Source organism: Cornus florida, unplaced genomic scaffold (genome assembly GCF_030987335.1).
Source record: "Cornus florida cultivar Cherokee Brave unplaced genomic scaffold, ASM3098733v1 CherokeeBrave_3.0.0_Hap2_Chr09, whole genome shotgun sequence".
Lineage (NCBI taxonomy): Eukaryota > Viridiplantae > Streptophyta > Magnoliopsida > Cornales > Cornaceae > Cornus > Cornus florida.
In genome coordinates, this window is record NW_026775579.1 from 89,632,228 (window position 1) to 89,655,378 (window position 23,151).

The 23,151-nt window shown below is 33.2% G+C and overlaps 1 protein-coding gene across 1 annotated transcript; it reads left to right on the forward strand.

Moving 5' to 3' along the window:
* The first annotated feature begins 10,414 nt into the window (after window positions 1-10,414).
* Window positions 10,415-11,109, forward strand: LOC132275028 (uncharacterized protein At4g14450, chloroplastic-like). The gene has a single exon (XM_059776406.1). It carries the CDS (start codon window positions 10,564-10,566, stop codon window positions 10,915-10,917), a length of 354 nt encoding a protein of 117 aa, XP_059632389.1. The 5' UTR covers window positions 10,415-10,563; the 3' UTR covers window positions 10,918-11,109.
* The last annotated feature ends 12,042 nt before the right edge of the window (window positions 11,110-23,151 follow it).

The following is a 23,151-nucleotide window of genomic DNA, read 5'->3' on the forward strand; positions in this document are numbered from 1 at the left end:
TGCCATGCATCAATTCAATTTCACGGTTACATTCATTTTTATTTTAAAGGGGGGCTTCGGTACCCAAAAAAAAAAAAATTCACTATACCTAATTTTGGCATAGCTCCAAAAAATATATATATATATATATATATATTAATAGTATTAGACTACCAAAGAAATATTAGTCCACTCCATTAACAATTTCTAAATCCGCTCCTTATATATATGATTTATATGGTCATATAAGGAGGGTCTAGTCCCCATGAAGATATAGTGAGTGTGTGAGTTTTTTTGTCAAATTAAAAATAATTAACTAAAATTAAATAAAACTAATTAATTAGTGAGATGGATTTCAAATAATATGATCCAATTCACTTTATTTGTTAATGGAAGACTCAAATCCATCGATAAATCTTGAAAAAAAAAATAATAATAATAAAAAAATAAAAAAAAATCAGAGCTACAGACCTCGGATCAAATCCAAGCCTATTTCGCTCCCAAGGCAACCATATGGGCCTTAGTCCATCCCTTATGTGTTCTATTTGGGCTTCACCAGCTTAGAGTGCCTATCAATCGTACGGAAAGAAGTATCAGGAAAACGGACTTTCAGGCCCACCACATAAGTGGTACTAAATTCGGATCCATTTATTGAGTCTTAGGTTCTAAATTAATTTCTAAACATTTGATTCGAATGTTTTCTATTTCAGTGAATTTAATTTAATTTAATTATTGTTTTTTTTGGGTTGAATAATTTAATTATTTTTTACTGTGAACATAATATTGTTGTCTAAAAATAATATTATAATATTCATGCTTGGAATGATCTCTCATTATTCTTTCTTAACATGCCATGTACCGGTCCAACATGGAAATTTGTTCCAACTGGGCCAACATGGTGACACTTAATTTTATTTTGTAAGCATTCATTTTCTGGTATTAATTATTCCGTGGCATTATGTTATACTCTCTTGTTTTTATCTACGTTATTTCATTTTCAGTTTCCTTCTTTGTACCATTACCATCAAAGTCACCTAAAGCATCAGAATCTTAGTCAAACACTGTTCCTTCAAAATTATTAAATTAATTAAAACCCAAAATATCTTTTGCCTATAATTTTCACATGTAAAACATTTTTCTATTAACTTGTTTTTGTTCTATCCACTTGTTATAGCTAATACTAAACCTTTTAAGACAATTTGAAGAGCAACTAATCTAACAAATTTTATGGTCATATTTTTGTATGTCTTGGCACAACTATAAGACTTCACTACTGTAACATATATGGAGGTAACATCACGTATATTTAATCATTTTTACGTATTTGGAGATAACCTTCTACAAATTATTTTTTTACCTCTAATCTCTATAACCATCCCCATCCCCGCCCCGCCCCACTCCGCCCCGGTTTAGAAGATAGGAATGAATATGATTTATTTAAAAGTGTATATATAATATAATATGATATTTATATATATAATATGTTAAATCGGTAAGTAAAATAACATGGCAGGGCTAATAGGAATAATTACATATGTAATTGGGGAGGGGGCACCCTTCCCCCACTCCCGCCCCAAATCCGACCAGTTTTTTTTCCCAACCCCCATCCCCACCCCATTTAAATAAACGGCTCTCCAAACCATCTTTAAATGGGGTGGGGGTAGAGGCGGGGCGGTTCCCCACCGGGTTGGGATAAATTGTCATCCTTAATTGGGACAATAGATTTGGATGAACTCCATTAAGTAATTAGAATAGTCCAATTACCATAGTTAGCTGCACTTATCACATGCAAAAAATAATAATAATAAATTTTATTTCTGTTAAAAAGAAAAACACTTGGTATATAGAAATCCAAAACCCTAACCTTTTGATCCATTATTTATCGATTATCAACTACTATTAACCCAATTCATGAACAATACGTCATTTGTAATTAGTCTTAGAGCAACCCCAATGAATAAGCAAAGTGTACAATATTTGATGAAGTGTTGAACGAATATCCTTACTATGCACATTACACACTTGTGGGCCCCCCTTTATATTCCACACCCAATTCTTCAAATGTGTAGAATCAAGTAGTCATTGTACACTTGAAATGGTGGGCCTTGTGTGTACTTTTAATATTATAAAATAAATTGATTGCATATTAGTAGTATGTGGGTAAATTTTAAAATAATAAAATAATAAAGTGTAGAATATAAAAGATGTGTGCACAACAAGAGAAATATATTTTCAAAAAATGTATAGAGCCATGTCACTACAAATGCTGACATGGCATTACACTTTGTAAAAGTATAGAATGAGAATGGAGATGCTGCATTGGGGATGCTCTTACAGTATATGAAAAGATAGTTTATTTTTAATTCGAAGTAAAGATATCAGATCAGTAATAAAAAAATAAAGAAAAATAAAAAAAATAAAGAAGTTAACTGGCAATAAATGGGCTTTAACCCAGCTATAGGTTGAGTTGGGATTTCAGCCTTTAAGCCCTTTAATTTCCAGTGACACACAAGCTTCAACTCTGTTGGTGGTCAGTATGTGCTACCACGTCAACAAAAGCTCAAAAACTTTACCCTTGCTACATACTTCACCACATCAGCAAAAAGCCAAAACCCTTGCCACATCAGCAAGGAAAGCAAAGTAAGCATAGCATCAACTAAAACAAAAAAAAAAAAACAAAAAGAGAGAGAAGTCTTTGAAAGCAATAAATCCTATGGTTTTTCTTCTTTGAACGAAGTTTAGGAAAGGGTCACGGTTCAAAGAAGAAAAACTCTGACTTGAACAATTCTCAAGCGAGCGGAGCTAGCATGGGCCTGGGCCGATGCCGACCCATTAAAAAATTTCATATTTCATATATGTAGTTCATTAAATCTTACAAAATAGTTCTTTCTTCTTCTCTTTTTCCTTCTTGGGCTTCTTATTTTTATAAAATGTCCCCCATGAAATTATCTTTTTCAAAAAAAGTCTTTCTAGTTCTTTCTTTCTTTTCAATCTTACTTCTTGATTTTACAAAATGCCCCCCTTAATTTTTGTTTTTCAAAAAATCTTTCTAATTCTTTCTTTTTTTTCCTTTCTACTCTTCTAACATTTTTTCTTTTCTCTTCAAAAAAAAAAATTATATTTCCTTTTTTCAACAATCAAACCCTAATTTCTTACCTAGGAAATTTATTTTTATCATGTGTTAATATGCCCCAGACACAGATTCCTGGCTCTACCCCTGTGAGCGAGCAATCCTTAAAACCTTAAGTGAGCCCTCCTTGGAATCATGAGCAAGGAATCCTTAACATCATTATACTTCAGCCAAGCAATTCCTTAAGTCATGAAATCTAGAAAGAGCATTCCTCGAAATCTTGAGGGAGCAATCCTCAACATCATGATACTTTGAGCGAGTAATTCCTCAAGTCATGAAATATTGATCGAGCAATAAATCCTCAAAACCTCAAGTGCGCAGTTCTCAAAATCTTGAGCGAACAATCCTCAACATCATGATACTTCGAGAAAGCTATTCCTCAAGTCATGAAACCTCAAGCAAGCAATCCTTGAAATTTCGAGCAAACAATCTCCAAAACCATGATACTTCGAGCGAGCAATTACTCGAAGTCAAAAAACCTCGAGCAAATAATATTTCCTCGAGTTAAAACCTTAAGCGAGTAATCCTTAATGCAAGAAACCTCAAGCGTGCAATCTTCAAAATACCACTGGCATATGAATAGTTTTAGGTATGCCTCTACATGTACCAATAACTAGTTTGGGATACTTAGAAGAATTTCATATTAGAGGATAAGAAGTTAGAGTACACCTTATCTAGTGGGCCCAAACAAAGAAAAGGTGAAAGCAAGTGCCAAACAGAAACCCTTAACATCACATTACAACACAGACGACTGTGATGTGCACGGTGCACCGGGCACACCAAATACCTACTCACATTCAAGGCAACACTCAAGCATATAGACACCCAAATAACCTTAAGAGGAGGCAAGATCCAAAATTTAGGTTGGTTTACTTCTTCTCCTCCTTCCAGAATCTCTTTCGAGTCTCTCACACTGTAGTGTGATATTCAGGACCAGCCATAAGAGGAGGCGAGATCCAAAATTTTGAGAAATCCTAATAATATAAAATTTTAGATCCAAATTGGAGGCCCTAAGAAATCGCCTGGATCACTTAGGTCCAAGGCCGACCCCGGTGATATTCCCTTTATTTGTTAGTAATTTGTTATTTTTGAAGATCACACTACCTACAAACTCAAGTTGGGTTGTTCTGCAACTTCTATAAATTCACAAATTTATGTGCCATGTTATGTCAAAAGAGGTCATGAAGTAGACCCTGCATGGTCTCTACTTTGGCAAGTGTAAATAATTAGGTGCTGCAATATTTTTAGAATTATGTGGAGTATTGAAGGATTCTAAAATATTATAGTGATTTGTAAGGTATAATGTTCTAGGGAAGTAGAGAGTTATGTAAATTTGTAAACATGTAGGAGGCTCACTAGAAAGCAAAGTGTGAGTATAAAGAAATAGTAACAACACTGGAATCCTACCCAATTATAAATAAAGTATGAGTATAAAGAGATAATAACTAGAATGTGACTATTGTAACTATTAATCACTCATTTAGTAACATTAGTCACCCACAAGTTGTACCTATCTAGTGTTTTGGAAGTTGTACTTACATATTCCCAATATAAGCAATTTATTCTACTTGAGAGAAAACAATATTATTTATACTTGCAATATGATTTATTCGATTAAGAAAATAAAAGAAAATAAAAGCATTTATTCCATTGAGAAAATAAAAGAAAATAATAGAATTCTTGGAAATCTCTTAGCACAAATGATACTAAGGTTTGACAGAAATATAAAGGAATAAAAAAATATATATATATATATATTATAAGAAAGAAATATTGTTAAAAAAAATTAGTTATATTATTCATTATCTTACCACACACAACCGATCCTGGTACCTCGTTTTTGTTAAGGGGACAAGGAAGCATAATCTTATCATCTAATTTTTAAGACATTATTTTGGTTGATAACAAATCTCTATATTAATGAGATCTTAATTTCAAAATTACAGCGTGTTAGTTTAAGAACGTATATGCATATGTAAACTGATATGTGTGTGACTTAGTTGGGGAAAAAAATGTATTGTCGAGTTTTGGCAAGAAAAGAATTGTTTTTAGCCATTAAATTAAATTCTTAATGGGATGTAGGATATAATTTGCTTTTTATTTAAAAAATGTTTTTACAAAATTGGCAACAAAATAAATAAAAATTCGGATATATTACTTTTGGAAAATGATATTTTGGCCGAGGTATTTGGCTGATTAGTTAGATAGAGTCTACGTGGATAGACTCGTGGCAATTTAGTTGGCATTTTCCTTCTCTCTCCTCTATCTCCTTCTCTCTCTAGCATCTCATTCACCACACACAAATTCGGCGAGAAGATGCGGGTGAAGTGACTGTCTTCCACCCAAATCGTGGGCATCAAATAGGTCATGCAACAGTGGAAGAACGTGAGCCTAAAGCGACGGTCTGTCCTCCCCTACTCCGACTCCGGCTCAAACCGGTGCACACGTTCCTGAATCTTGAACTTCCTCCCTGTATTCATTTCTCTACTCAACAAGGGCGATGAAGATGTTATGATTTAGAGCAATAGGGGGGGCTCGTTTACCCTCTGATGTTGGGTTTGGGGGCAATAAATCAAAGATTAGCGAGGACTGATCCTGATATGTAGCGAGGATGAATAAAAACGAATCAAAGCTAGGAACCGTAGCGAGGAAAAAAGGAGCACAGAGAACTGCTCGGTGACTAAGATGGTGGGCTGGCGACGAGCGTTTGCATGCCGGCAATAGACAGATGGTACAAACGAGACTGTAGGCAACATGGAAGGAGAACGGAATGGAAGTAAAGTGGACTAAAATGCCGTTGAACAGTGACTGTAATGGCGAGGTTCCGACGATGGTTGGTTTCAATTCTTCAGATTGGGATTTGGGTTGTCCACTATTGTTGTCTGTATTATTTTGTTTTTCAATTGGGTTTTGGGTTTTGGGTTCTATGATTAGGTTGATTGTAGTGGTAATGGAGGTTTGGGGTTGCGATTTTGATTCTGGTTTGCAGGTATGGTTTGGATGCGGATGGGTGGTGGTGAAGGTTGTGGGTGGATGAGGTTGTTTTGTTGATTTGGGGTGTTGTTAATGGAGGTATAATGTCCATTGGCGACTGAATGGCACCGGTGACTGAACTAAATGACGAGATTTGGTATTGGCTTAGAGAGAAATCAAAGTAGGTTTACCCAGCCGTCTTTGCTACAAGCTCACCATCGCCGTTTTGAGTTCGTCATCGCCAGAACAAACCCACTTCAGATGCCTATTTTTTAGATTCGTTGCCAACTGGACTGCCACATTGGATTATGCCTAAGAAATAGGCCATAATAGTCGGTCTGACTATCACGACCTAATACTTTTTTGTTTGAAAAATCGTCATTAAAAATCTGACCTCACATATACTATTTTTCTTCTCTTATGCATTTATATTTTCATTTCAATAATAATTTTTTGCTATTCATTCCAATAATATAAAAGTCTAATAAAGAAGTATGGAATAGATGGATTATATAAGAATGGTAGGATTAAATTGGTAAATTGGAAAAGATTGTAGAAGAATAAAGAGGTTGTAAATATGTATATATTTATGGGTAGAATTTTAAAAAGTAAAAATTATAACACATCTAAACCATCCATAAGATGTCTATACAAGTAGATTATAGAAGATTGTAGAAGAATAAAGAGATTGTAAATATGTACTTGTATATTTATGGATAGAATTTTGAAAAATAAAAATTATACACATCTAAACCATCTAGAGTGACATTTATAACAGCAAGCTCCAAAAACTTGGTGTGTTGACTGAATCATATCCCTTTTTCATAAGCAGATATCTATTATCCATAGTGGAATCCTTCAGCATAAGGAGCGGATATGATGTCTAAATCATACAGATACTCTTACAACATTTATTATCAAGTTGATATATTCCCTTTTTGTTCTATTACTCCAATTTGGCAATTTGTATCACTTGTTTATATTACAACATAATTATGATTAATATATAGAGGGTCATCGTACCCCTTCATGTTTGCAATAAAAATAACTGCATATGATTTAAGGAAAGTGTGATCCAATTGTATCCAAATTTGTCAACTTGAACTATAACACCTCAACCATTCTGAATTAACCTATTTAAATCATTAAAATACAATATTAAACTTTAGGGCAAAGTACATAATACCCTCTTCGACTTGTAACTTTTTTCAATAAACCCCATTGTCTATTTTTTTTACTAAAGAACCCTTAAGCTATCTGAGGGGTAAAAGAACTTATACTTAGACCAAAATGCCCTTTTATTTAAATTATAATTCTTCCAAACTTCAAAAATTTATATCTCACATGGAAAATTTATAAAAGAAGGATTCTAGAAATATAATATTTATTCAACAAACATTATAGCCAAAGAGAAATAAGTAATCTAAAAATCTACCGCAACAATGTTATTTTATTTTTTATTTTAAAAAATACTTGGGTTATTTGTAAGAAAATTTTTAGAATTATTCATTTACATATGGAGCATAACATATAAAAAAAATTAGCCCCGACAGAGACCAAATATTCATTTTGATTTATTTTTAAATAGAGAGTCTATAAAAATAAAAATAAAAATACTTTAACGCAAAATATGATATTTCATGAAATCGATATTTTTTGGGGCTAGTTTTTTTATATATTATGCTCCATATGTAAATGAAGAAGTCTGAAAATTTTCTTGCAAATATCCCGAATATTTTTAAAAAATAAAATAAAATAAAATAAGATTGCTAGAGCAGATTTTAGATTGCTATGTCTCTCTGGTTATGGAGGTTTGTTATACAAATCTTATATTCCTAGAGTCCTTATTTTATAAGATTTTCGTACATATATTATTTATAATTTCGAAATGTACGATTTGTGAGATTTGAATTTTTGAAGTTCGAAAAATTAGAATTTAAATAAAAGAACATTTTGGTCCAAATATTCACTCTTATATCCCCTCCGATAATTTAGGGAGATTCTTTGGTAAAAAAATTAAACAATAGGCTTTATTGAAAAAAGCTAAAAAAATTATACACTTAAAATCAATACATGAAGATTACATTCACCCCATTTTTTATATGAAAAATAATTCTTGCACCAAATGATAGTAGTGAATTGTTAGACTTACTCTTTTAATTGGTCAATTATGCAACAAATAAGAAATTAAAACTCTCAATCTAGTTTTATTTGATATAATTAATTAATTAAAAATTATTGAGTTAAGCAATTCACTTCAAGTTATGGGTGTGAATATCACTACTCTTTTTATATTCATTATCAGACTTTGATCAAGATTAATGACTTTAAAAATATTAACTTTGAACCCAACAAGACCTCCTAAAATCCACTTTTATATAATTTTTCCTAATGTTTTTGGTATATCGTTGGTTTTCAATTCCGCGGTAATCCTAACTCCTGATTGATATAGTCAAAGATAGTTCATCAGTGTATATTTGACTAAGCAACAAAACGTCTCGGATCCGAACGTTCTCGTGAAAATGACAACTATATCCTTGACTACCATTCTTTGACAAAAATGGAACATCTTGTGGTTGGAAACGTGGTACCAAAAGTCAGAACCAGACAATAGAGATAAGAAATCTAAGCCCCTAGCGTGTGTCATGCACGATGCACCTCTTGTTGGTTGATCTTTACGGACCACGTAATTGGATCTAAACCGTCCATTCTCAACTTAAAAAAGATTTAACATCGAAGAGGGATAGAGAATCACGTGTTGACACATCGACAATAACGTCCGTTTGAAGCATCTACTTTCTTCGGTCAAAAACGAGTGGTGGCGAGTAAAGAGTGTCGGTTTTCCGTTATAAGGTCGTCAAAGACGCATCAAACTCATTACTTTAGGTTTTTGACACTGACACGATCAGGCTTTTGGGCTATAAAGTAGTTGGCTTGGCTGGAACTCTGGTTGGACTGATAATTACGCAGTTGGGTTTCCGTTTTTATCCTTTCATCTTTATAATGAACCTACCAGTAACCAATTTGCAACGCGGTTAATAAATATTTAATAAATGAACATTCAAACGTTTTTAATTTCAAAATTGAACACTATTGGGCCGTGATATTTATTTACTATTTTAAATTATGCACCATAAAAATAAATAAATAAACAATTACATATGCACTTCATAAAAAATAATATATTTCATATTTTTTTCGGTGGATATACATCCTCCCTCCATACTTCTTAATAAATCAAAGACTCCAAAACTATTTGTAACTAAGTTATTTTACTCACTAAAATAAAAATAAAAGAACATTTCATTTGATTTATACATCTCGACTTTATGATTTTAGCTTTTTTTGCTACGCTATTTTCTTTTTGGGCATTGCCAGTACATCTTTTATGCAACAATTCAAATAATATATGCAATAATTTCAAGTCACATATGTAGCAATAACTTTTTTATGCATTTGCTTTGATACAATGTAATATTACACAATCAATCTACATGCCAAACACACGGGATTCCGATTAATATGCGAGAGAGGGTCAAAATAATACTTCTTTAGTCCAAAAAAAATGTCTCTTTTAAGAAATCTAATTTTTTATGATGATAATTTTAGTAATTTTTTTAATTTTATTAATAGTAAATGAATTATCAAATTTATTCATAGTGGGTTCATATAGATGCAATGGTTTACATTTTATAAGTTTAATATAAGAAAGTTAAATTGTAATGTTACTAAAAAAAATAATACCCATGTCCCTAAATAGAAATTCATGTTTAGAAATTGGAGTTTTTAAGGGGATATGCAATTAATGCATTGTTCCCTTTTAAAATTATCAAATTGTTCTTTTTAATTTAAATATATATAGTTACAAAGTTTGAAATTTTTAAAAAAGATAAAGAATAATGATGGAAATATAATGAAAAGATGTTTTTGATTTTTCAAAGAGGAAAACTAATTTGGAACATGAAAAACAACTAATTAGGGACGGAGGGAATAATACTTTGTCTTTTCAATGAAGGCGTAAAAATAAAATATATATATATATAGATATTAGTATATATAATGAAACGAAAGAAATAATAATAATAATAATAATAATAATAGGAGAGAGGGAGAGAGAGAGAGTAATTTTGGTCAATTTATAAGAGGAGTATTTGATTTTAGAAAGTGAAAAATATAGAGAGAGAGAGAGAGAGAGAGAGAGTAATATGGTCAATTCACAAGACAAGTTGGAGGTTGTATCAATAACAGCTCTAAAAGTAGCCAAGCCGTGTACAGCCTTTGCGCACTCTTTGACTGTTTTCCCCTAAACACGCCCATTATATATAACACCACAACAGAGCCCCCATTCTTTGTTATCGCAACACACACCCCCGGTCCTCTCTCTCTCTCAAGCACATCCACCACTCGAACGCATCTTTCTCTGTTCTATAATTATATCACAGATCTTACCTATACGCACACCTATTTTCTCTCTCTAATTTATGGCTGACACGCAGAGAAGATCCTCCGGCAGCAGGCGCCAGTCTAGCCGCCTTCAACGGCGGGCACCGGCGTCGATACAGATCTCCCCTGCTTCTGATTGGAATATCGCCATCCCTCTCTTATCACCGTTGGTCACATCGCCTTCGTCCCCAAAATCAAAAGATCGGACGATGGAGATGAGATCTTCGACTGCAAACAAGGAGGAATCGAAGAAGGAACAGATTAATCATCGTGTGATGGAGCCAGAGAAGCCGATGGTGTTCCAGAAATGGCAGCACCCGGCGGCTCCGTTCTGCTACGAGCCGGCTCCTCTGCTTCCGTTTATTTGTACGGCAGGCGGAAATAGATCGTAATTATTTGTAGTTCATATATTTATATATAGCCATCAGATTATGTATGTATCATTTTTGAAAGGGAAGGGTTTGTAAATTTGTATAGACTGTGAAGTGTTTACAAATTTAATGTATTGATATATGTACTATTTTTGCCCTTCTCTGGAGAAATTTTTTTTGAATACCCAATCGATTGATACAGTTGTTTCTTAATTTCGTAAACTCGTAAACTTCGATGAAGGATTTATTAGTGTTGTTGAAAATTTTATGTTAAATCTTTTCAATTTTAGATATTGAAATTCTTATAACATTGAATTAAGTGAGTGAGTGGTAAGAAAACTCTTAATTTGCCTTACTAATAGAAAAATGACCGAAAAAAATAATAATCATAATTGGACTTAATAAAAGAGTAATGACGGGTTTTAAAAAAATAAATGTAAATATCAATTGAATATTATTGTATGCCTTTTCGAGATTAATTTATATATATTTTTTGTTATTATAAAAACAAAACCTCTAATTATAAATTCTATAATTTTGAATTAATGGAGTAATTCTTCTTCAATTATTGTTTTTTATTTTTTTTTTCAGAATTATTATTTGTATTTCATAGTTTCAGATGCAATTAAATATGTAGGGTCAAAATTTCAACTTTATGTACATGGACAAACCTACCTAATGATTATGACATAATACCATAAAATTTGCAAGGGCGTTGCCCACCACCACAAAAAGAACAAGTATTGGGGATAAGTGACATACGTGAGAGAGCAACCAAACAAACATGTGAATGGGATATGGGCAGCATGTGATGTTGTTGGTAAATAATGTAGACATCATTCATGCTTGCTTGTCTTGTTTGTTTATCTCAATACTCATCAATCAATTTTTTTATTTTTTATTTTTATCAATCAATTATCAAATGCCTTCATATCTCACACCCTGTAAAATACTTTAATTTAAAAATAAATAAAAAATAAAAAAAATGGTGATGGTGAGTCCAAATTCCAGCTCTTCAAACACTCACAAAATGGTTGTAGGTTCTACCACAACACCCACTGTTTGTGAGTGCTGGGAGTGTCTGAATTCAAACTCCAAATCATTTTTTTTTTTTTCAAAAAAAAAAAAACATAATCTGCTTGCATTCTCATATGATTGATCACAATGCATTATTCTCTCACACCATATAAGAGGGATGTGTGTGTGTGTATATATAAAAAGAAAAATAGGCTTTAATTTTTTTAAATAAAAAAAAACCTACTTGAATTCATATTTTACAGATATGCATATGTAACATGTTGGTACGTGTTACGAAAATGTGAGGCATTTGCAAGCTCAAAATATTAGATATAATCTATCACAAAGAAGAAAAGAAAAAGGGAACTGCTCTTACACGAGAGCTTATAATCCCGAACTCGGATTCTACTATGTGTCATTACATATGCAATAATTTACATTGTTTATATAATAATTTTATATTATTTATACAATAAATAATTAGCAAGAGGGTGGTCTTAAACAACAACAACAACAATATATAGTGGGGTATTATTAAAATTGAGTGAGAACCTTTTTAAGATTTTAACAAAAAATATAGATAATCTCTTAAATAATTTTTTAGCATAAGCGACCACCTTACTAAACCCTTAAAACTATATTAGATAGTTTATGCAACAACACATTACATTGCATTTTATCTATTTTTGGCACGATTATATATAGTGACTGCACAATGACAACAAGTAATTTACATAACTTATGCAAGAACTATATTATGTTGTCTTTTATGTATCTCTTGCACAATTATATAATAAGTTGCTATATATATATATTTTTAGTTAGTATTCACATACATTTGTCTCTTTTAAAATTTAAACCATGACCTCCCTTTGAAAAGTAAGAAACTATTACCGCTAGGTCATTGACCCGTTAATAATAAATTGCTATATTAATTATATCATTTTATGCTGCAACTATATTATATGGTGTTTCATGTATCTTTTGCACTATTATTTTTTCATGTATCTCTTGCATTATTGCGAAGTGAGGTGCATGATTTATACAGGACCAAGGCAGAAGATCCATTTATTACAGTTCCTTCTTGTTATTGCAAAGTCAAAATGATAACGTAATTATATGGAGATGATGCACCCCCTACATTTGAAAATCGTATCAGATTGTGAACCGGCCATGTATATTCTTTATCAACAGGTTATGATTGGTTTGAATGGTCAGAAAGCAAAAAATAAAGAAATAAACATATAAAACAATATTTCTAACAATAATTTGGACCATCTATATATATATATATATATCGACCACAGAAGTTATGTATAGATTAGGATGCCTAGATTGTAAAATATATTCGATCATATTTGAATTCATGGCTCTCTTTTGACCGATCCTCGTGAATGGGTTCCAAGTCTCTTATATATTCCTTATTCCTAGTAGCATTAGTATTGTTATCATCCATAGTAAACAAGATCAATTTTTTTGGTAATTAAGCGTAAAAAACATTATCATCATTTTTTGTATGATATATTATTATAATTAATTATCAAAAGGTCAGTTGTTAGCGGTATCAGATTCTTATTTTTTAAAGGAAGATCAGGACTTTGAACTTCAGTGCAGATATGTGTGTGTGATTATCAATTAAAAAAATATATATCACAGTTACTCAAAATTGCAATAATAATTAACTTACCTCTATGACTTAAAAAAAATGACAAATTATTGTTAGATCATCTGCCTCTAAACAGGAATATATATGAGGCTAAAGCATTAGAATTTTGTTTTTTTAAAAAGGGTTAATTACAATGACACTCCCTGAGGTTTGCTATAATGACAGCCATATACAAGTTAGTCATTTTTTGAACAAAGACACCTCCTTAAGTTTAATAAAATTAACAAAAACACCCCAATGGTCATTACATATGGTGAATTGACATTATTGTCCTTTGACACATTCAATTACCAATTTATACAATACAATTCTTTTTAATTGATCAAAATACCTTAGTAACCTAACCAACAACCACCACGACCAATTCACACCCGCCACCACCCATTTCACAGCCATACCGCCACCAGACCCACCACCATGGTGCTCGAAATAGAGCTACCAAATATCACAAAATACAAAATGGAAAGAGAGATATCACAGCCCTACGATGCCATTTTGGGATCTGTCAATAGCTTTGATGAGGGAGAGGTCGAGGAAGGTTAAGTCATCGTCATCGTCCTCAGCGGTGGCGGCTCGTTTGCGCTTAGATATGTGGTTGCAGTGGTGGCGATTTCAATTATTTGTCTTCATTTTGATGGAGAAATTACAAATCCCCAATTTCTGTGCAATTTCGGGTGGGTATGCTTATGTGGGTGTGTCTATGTATATGTATCTATGTATGTGTGTGTGCAAAAGAGGGAAGAAACGCAATTTGTTTGTGTATCTATGTGTGTGCGCGCGCAAGAAAGGGAAGAAGCAATTTCAATTCTCTATGTATATGTGTGTGCGTGTGTGCAAGAAAGGGAAGAAGAAAAATTTGGGGGTGGTTTTGTAGCCATAGTTGTGGACGGTGGTGGTGGCTGTGGTTGTGGTAGTGGGTGCAGAGAGATGGTGGCTGTGGCAGTGGGTGCAGAGAGATGGTGGCGGTAACGGCACCGTGGTTGACGAGAGATGGTGTAAGTCGTAGCTTCCACTTGTTGTTGAAAACATTTTATTGTATCAAGAAATCCGTTGGACAAGCGGATTCACATGCCCTCATCTACCTTACCAGTGGCCAAGATGGATCATCTCCATTGACGATCCACGGCGGCGAAATTGACGACAACAGCGGTGTCGGTGGTGGTGAGTGGTGATTCGGTTGATTTTGATTGGAGATGTGAAAGCCTTTGTGGTCGTTGGGAGGAAGGACAGAAGGATCTGTCGTCGCTGGCGGCGGACCAAGAGTTTCTGATGGCCACTAATCAATTGGGGTTTGATTGGAAACCTAGGCAGTGGTGGGTGAAATCGAAGGGGTGGGTTTTTTCTTGGGTTGTCTTCAATTAGGTGGCGGGCGGAGGTTAGTGTGATACCCCCGAATTTCCGAATGTGGGTTGGCCAGGCCCACGCTCGAATACCCGAAGATATCAAAACAAATTGATAATAAACGAACACAGACTACAAAAGAATAAAGAAGAATAAATAAAATGCTGACAAGAAACTAAAATGATAATCTAATAATAAACCTCATAATATATTTCCATTAATTAATAAAGTCTTCTGATAAAACTGATCCTCCAAAATACAACTCGGGAATCCATACTGTGTGGACCCCTAGAAAATCCAAACTAAACAAATGACAGTATTCTAAAACAGGAAACTGAATCATAAAGGAACTCCTATGTAACATCGGAAGAATGAAGTAGATTGATCCCCGCTCAGCACGAACAACCTCTACTCGTGACGAACACCTGAAAAACAATGGTGGGTCAGGCCCACAAACAAGTTCTACTCTACTACAGTCCAAGCAGAGATCCGATACACGTATACACCCTAGTCAATACAACAGTAACTAGTAGTCCGTATATATATATATACACACTAAAGGAACCTCACTAGACTATAGGGTTGTCTCAACCTGAATAGTAGGCAACATGCAAAACGCACATATAGTGGGCATGAGTACCTAGACCTACCAGGGTACACAACTACACTATATCTAGCTACACATCCCTGGCGATATACGCACCCTAACCACTGATCCTGAGACTCAAGCTCATATCATGGCACCATACTTATATATATAAAATCTAGTGACCATCCTATCCAGTATAAATTAATCCTCCATAAGTCATTCAACTTGTTCAGCTGACCTGACTTGAATATAAGTAGGACTTAATATTTTAGTTAATCCATTCCCTTATATAATAAATTAATCCTCTATAAGTCATTCAACTTGTTCAGCTGACCTGACTTGAATATAAGTAGGACTTAACATTTTAGTTAATCCATTCCCTTATATAAAATAGGTAGGACTTAACTGATAAGTTAATCCGTCCCTAGAATGCCACCGTCCCATACCGGTGCATTAAACCACACAATCCAACAATTGATGTAATAATTAAAGAAATACATCAAACATTCCAAAAATAACTATGATAATATGATATCAAGTTATCACAGAATATGAATGACTTATTATTTATTTAAGCTCATATATCATATGTCCTACACAAACTGAATCTTATACATGATGATATTTTATTATATCGTCAAATAAGCATTCTCCATATCCAATTCATCCTACACATTTATTCTCAATTGCTAAAGCATTTTAAAAGATTAAATCCATTCGTTTGTGTAAACATTTAAATAGCAAGCATCGTTATGATTGAGTGTATTTAAATTTATTTAAACCCAAACCTAATCCCTATTTAATGTTCAGGAATCCTAGGCATGTTTCTACGTTCCATCATTCCACATATATGAAAAATACATAATTCAAACATATAAAAATTCACACCAGAAATCAAATCAAAATCATGCATTTTTTAATTTATAACACAAGAACAGATATGACCCAATTTCACAAAAACCTATACTTTAATCCAATTAAACATGCATAATTATTTAATTTTATGTGTTTAGTAAATCTTGGAATTTCCTAGGCATGTACAGAAACACGAATCAAAGGGAAAGAGATAGAAGAAGAACTTGCCTTAAACTTTCGGATTGAAAGTTAAACTTCTTCTTCCTTGATCTTCTCTCTAAAGGGTTTTCTCCTCCTTCCTCCCTCTTTCTCCTTCTCTCTCTAACTCTCTCTCTAGAATATATTGCGTGATATATTTTCACTCCTTTTTCAACCTATAGTTGTGTATTTATAGGCTAAATAATAACCCTATTCCTTTTCCCAATCCAAGTCAACTTAATAAAATAAAATAAAAATGAAAATATTAAAAAGGTAACTTAAAATATGTTACGTATATAATCTATGTATATCCTTATTAATTAAATAAAATATATACATTAGATTATTTAGTAATACTAAAGTTACCATAATATTAAAAAGGTAACTTAAAACATGTTACGTATAAAATATATGTATATCCTTATTATATAAATATATAAAATATATACATCAGATTATTTATTAATACTAAAGTTACTATAATATTAATAAATTACTTTCCTTTTTACATATATGTATATACATATATATCTATATATATACATATACAACTATCCATGGATAATTATCCATACCCATCCAACCTCCTATCCAAGCAGTCCATGCGATCCAATTGGTTGTCCAATTACCACTAACCATAACCATAAAAGAAAAATAAAATAAAATAATAAAAGAAATGAAAACATTTAATATACAATTAATTAACATTAATCAAATACATCATTTAAGCACACAATCTAATTAAACAAATAATACAAATAACACCTAGACAAAATACAAATAACACATAGATAAGTAGCCAATTAATCAAGTAACACTTAATTCAATTAAACACATAAACAATTAGTCAAATAATCAATTAAACAATTAAAAAAAATATAATAAAAATAAATAAATAAATACCGAGACTATCCTTTTAAAATTAGGGGTATTACATTCTTCCCCCCTAATAAAAGGAATTCCGTCCTCGGAATTCGCCCTTACTTTCTTCTATTATGTTTGGAAACTGTGAGCGAAAAACATCATCATATTCCCAAATAGACGCAACCTCACTATAAGGGCTCCACTTAACTCTAATATACCCAGTGGTATACAGAGTTCCTATATTTTAAGAAACACAATAATCATACAATGTGTAGGTCGTATCAAATAACAACGTAATCCTCCTATGTCGACAAGGGAATGATCTACATACCTCCAAGTGCCATAGAATATACGCACAAACTCCTATGCACCCAGCGCTAATAATTTGGTAACGCTAATTCAGAGGTGACTGCCTCAATTGCGAAACACAATCGTGTAAAAGTCAATGTAATAAGTAAAATTGACATTTCTCCAAAAATCGTCTTTCTTCCTACATAGAAAACAGAACGAGCAAACTACTCCCTGATAGAAAAACTCTAGTATACGAGTTCAACTATTTACAACATCCTACTGTTGCTTCCCAACCGCGCGCAGTTCAATATAAAGGGCAGTATCTATTTCTGACATATTTTTAAATGAAGTCAAGGTCTAATTGTACAACCCTTACTTCCATTTCCAACCAACAAATGAGAGGTATGCATTGAGAAAGATACAAAACCTCCAAAGTTGTCACACTAACCTCCTTGTGCCACAATATCACAGACAAAATTCCGACAAGTGAAGTAAATTCTTCCAACAGTCCATGAAAATCTAGGATATACGCCTCAAACATATCCTTTATGGTCTAATTTAATCTCTCGATTAATTCCCCCGTCTATATTTATGAAGTAGAGCTGCTACTCTAAAATCTTCATAAAGCTCCTTCGAAATAGCACTTTGCATCCACTAATATGGACATCCACATGCTATAACACCACTATCACTGAACTATAAAACTACTATGAAGTTCTAAAATAAGCATCACTCAAATTTATGTCCTCAAGCAATCTTTCTCAATCCACCACTCGGATTCCATATGGAAAATTGAAATTCCAAATCAATGTCGATCATTCCCACCGACTATCACTCCTGTTTAGTTCAACTTCCATATTTGGTATAGGAAGTGGCTAAAGATTCCTATGATATCTAATGATCAACTTTCCCCCTTTGTAGCAGGTTTTACACTTAGGGCAATTATAGACACGTCCCTATCCGTACCTGTTCACCAAAACCGATATTTGATGTCGTGATGTACCTTCTAACCGTCTGGGTGTACCAAAAAAAAATTATAAATTTCCATCTCAGTCGCTCGACCGTCATATCACTATTTATAGAAACTACTAACTCCTCCTCCAGTACCTTAAACTCCATCTGAGTAAGGTAACACCTTCTCGAGGGTTAGCTCCGATATTCAAAATTGAACTCCTCAACTACCGTAGTAATAACAAGTGTTATTATTACACCTGCTATAAATGCATCTAATAACTCAACAACTAGTCGAAAGATTTAAATATTCTATCATTTGTTAAGAGCATCCACTTCCATAATTGCTTCCACCAGACGGAACTTGATATAAAGTGTGAATTACCACTTCTATCTATCTAAACCATCTCGTGATCCGTTATATTCGTATGAACTGATATCTTACCAGCTCGATCAAAATAGATAAAATGAAACTGATTTAATTTTATCAGTCAACCAATATCCCATCTAGAATCCTGACCCTTGCATCAAATCAGCAATCCCTTAACTAAATCCGTGAAAATGCTCTGTCATTTCCACTTCAGTATAGAAAATAGCTGCAAGAATCCAGTGATCTCTGATGGTTCATCTCTACTATTTAATAAATATTAGACTTAGAGAAAAAACACTATATTCCTCTTCCTGCCTGTCCTCCAAACATCTGCTTCATACTGTGAAGCATCATGTTTCTACTAGGGTGAATAAAGTACTAAGAGTTGTGAAACTCAGTCTTTGCATCCTCCATCCAATTTATCTGCAGAAAGTACTGTTAATCCAGTACCACCAGTTTTCGTCTGTACCCATTATTTAAATTGGAGCATCTTCAAAAGCGAATTCTGCAACTAAATCTATCCACTACTGATCTGTGAGAAACTTACCGATATTGAAAGTCAATCGGTAATTCCATTTATCAATAGTCAACTATGACTTTAACTCAACAAAAGTCAACAAACTACGACCTTTCCATATATACCATGCACCTCATCTTTATATAGGTGTTTGGTCTTACCATCTTATCTTTGACACACCCTGCTTCTTTAAGACAAGTTAGTGTCAATCCAACTTCTTTGTCTAACTTCAAAAGAATATGAAATCTTTCCATCCTGCACATAAGTCATCAATTTCCTTGCAACAACTATTTGTTGCAAATTGTGACTAAAAAAATAATTCCATATTATTTATGGAAATAAAAATACTTAGCTTCCTCTTCCATGTGCAACACCGGTAAATTCCTCCTAATGACACACCCTCTTGAATAAATTCTTGATTAAGAATTTAGTGCTGAATATTTATTCAGTCTCCTATCCTCACTCGGTGTCATTCCAATAAGTACTTAATCCAGTACTAAATCCTCCTTCCGACTTGGTAACAACTTCTAAAATTTTCAAAAAGATGTTCAGCAAATCCAGCACCTCTGATATATCATCATGGCGTTTTAGTGATCTTTATTTACCACTACCTCACGCATACCGAAACATTAACAATCACCAATATCATGGCGTTGTAATATGATACGAATCCACACCTAACGTAAAGTATATCAAATTAATCGTTCTAGATTGTTTGACTCGTAGTGATGGTTTAATTATCCCATCCCAAAACGCACCATAATGACACATGTCCAGGTCCAATAGATTGGTTAGATTTATGTGTATCTACCAAATCCTATGACCGTATGCTCACAAATTTAGCGTAAATAGCGTTATGACTCCATGTTATTAAAACAATAATTGATTGATCACACACTTATGTCCCCAACTAAACCACATACCAAATCCCGAGTAATTAACAAAAAAAATAATAATAAAAAAAATAAAAATAATAACATAAAGCACGTATGATAAACACAACAGAACAAAATATACTCCTACTTAGGACATCGTTCTTTCTAGAAAAGAAAGTCTCCTTTGAAATCAACCTTACTAGATTGTTTCAAAATTTCCTTTTATAGTTTTGTAAATAATCATTCAACCTCGAAACATATCCTTTAAAACATAGCTTAAAAGCAACATTTGTTAGTCTAAGCAAATACTAAGGGCTTAACCCTCATCCTCCCTATACACGGAATGTAAACTATCTAACTTGGCTTTATAAAGTGAATTAGAACGTCACAACATAATCCATATGCCTTTTTGTATGTGATTTAAAAATTATGTATTTCGTTCTGATAAGAACACATCCGATCCCTAAACTCCTGAACAATACTTCTTATATACCTCTTTTAGAGATGATAAAAAGCTTAATTATTTGTAGATTGATCAACCCTAATTCAACTAATAACATTCGCTATACTATTAGTAATTCAGATCACCTCGTGCGATCATCCATCTTCAAGATTTAGTACCCTCTCTACTGAATGCACATAAATCTCCTCCATTAGGATCCTCTTCGGCACCTACTCTTCGCTTGTCTCCTTTTTGAGATCAACTGAAATCGTATTGGTCCCGATATGCGGTGACCTATCACGTACACCTAAATCATTCATTGGCTTATACTTTTAAAGTAACGCCAAACGAACCTAAACCGTCAATCCTTAACTCTGCTTTCGGGCAATGAAATCGATAACTTACTCCTTTACTTCTTTGGGTTTTTATTGCTTTCGCCTTGAACCCAATCCTCCTCCTAATGCCAACCATTCTGTAACTACAGAATCTAATTGACATCAGCTCCTCCTAACGAACCGTAAATAGAGTATAACGAATCCTAATATGAGCTCTAAGTTTTAAGAGACGCAACGCGGAAGTCACATAACGAAAGACACTCCTAAGGACACTTGAACCTGGAGTACTCTGATACCAACTGTGATACCCCCGAATTTTCGAATGTGGGTTGGCCAGGCCCACGCCCGAATACCCGAGGATATCAAAACAAATTGATAATAAACGAACACAGAGTACAAAAGAATAAAGAAGAATAAATAAAATGCTGACAAGAAACTAAAATGATAATCTAATAATAAACCTCATAATATATTTCCATTAATTAATAAAGTCTTCTGATAAAACTGATCCTCCAAAATACAACTCGGGAATCCATACTGTGTGGACCCCTAGAAAATCCAAACTAAACAAATGACAGTATTCTAAAACAGGAAACTGAATCATAAAGGAACTCCTATGTAACATCGGAAGAATGAAGTAGATTGATCCCCGCTCAGCACGAACAACCTCTACTCGTGACGAACACCTGAAAAACAATGGTGGGTCAGGCCCACAAACAAGTTCTACTCTACTACAGTCCAAGCAGAGATCCGATACACGTATACATCCTAGTCAATCCAACAGTAACTAGTAGTCCGAATATATATATATACACACTAAAGGAACCTCACTAGACTATAGGGTTGTCTCAACCTGAATAGTAGGCAACATGCAAAACGCACATATAGTGGGCATGAGTACCTAGACCTACCAGGGTACACAACTACACTATATCTAGCTACACATCCCTGGCGATATACGCACCCTAACCACTGATCCTGAGACTCAAGCTCATATCATGGCACCATACTTATATATATAAAATCTAGTGACCATCCTATCCAGTATAAATTAATCCTCCATAAGTCATTCAACTTGTTCAGCTGACCTGACTTGAATATAAGTAGGACTTAATATTTTAGTTAATCCATTCCCTTATATAATAAATTAATCCTCTATAAGTCATTCAACTTGTTCAGCTGACCTGACTTGAATATAAGTAGGACTTAACATTTTAGTTAATCCATTCCCTTATATAAAATAGGTAGGACTTAACTGATAAGTTAATCCGTCCCTAGAATGCCACCGTCCCATACCGGTGCATTAAACCACACAATCCAACAATTGATGTAATAATTAAAGAAATACATCAAACATTCCAAAAATAACTATGATAATATGATATCAAGTTATCACAGAATATGAATGACTTATTATTTATTTAAGCTCATATATCATATGTCCTACACAAACTGAATCTTATACATGATGATATTTTATTATATCGTCAAATAAGCATTCTCCATATCCAATTCATCCTACACATTTATTCTCAATTGCTAAAGCATTTTAAAAGATTAAATCCATTCGTTTGTGTAAACATTTAAATAGCAAACATCGTTATGATTGAGTGTATTTAAATTTATTTAAACCCAAACCTAATCCCTATTTAATGTTCAGGAATCCTAGGCATGTTTCTACGTTCCATCATTCCACATATATGAAAAATACATAATTCAAACATATAAAAATTCAAACCAGAAATCAAATCAAAATCATGCATTTTTTAATTTATAACACAAGAACAGATATGACCCAATTTCACAAAAACCTATACTTTAATCCAATTAAACATGCATAATTATTTAATTTTATGTGTTTAGTAAATCCTGGAATTTCCTAGGCATGTACAGAAACACGAATCAAAGGGAAAGAGATAGAAGAAGAACTTGCCTTAAACTTTC

Coding starts and splice junctions, on each gene's coding strand:
- LOC132275028 (XM_059776406.1), top strand. CDS start 10,564: ATGGCTGACACGCAGAGAAGATCCTCCGGCAGCAGGCGCCAGTCTAGC.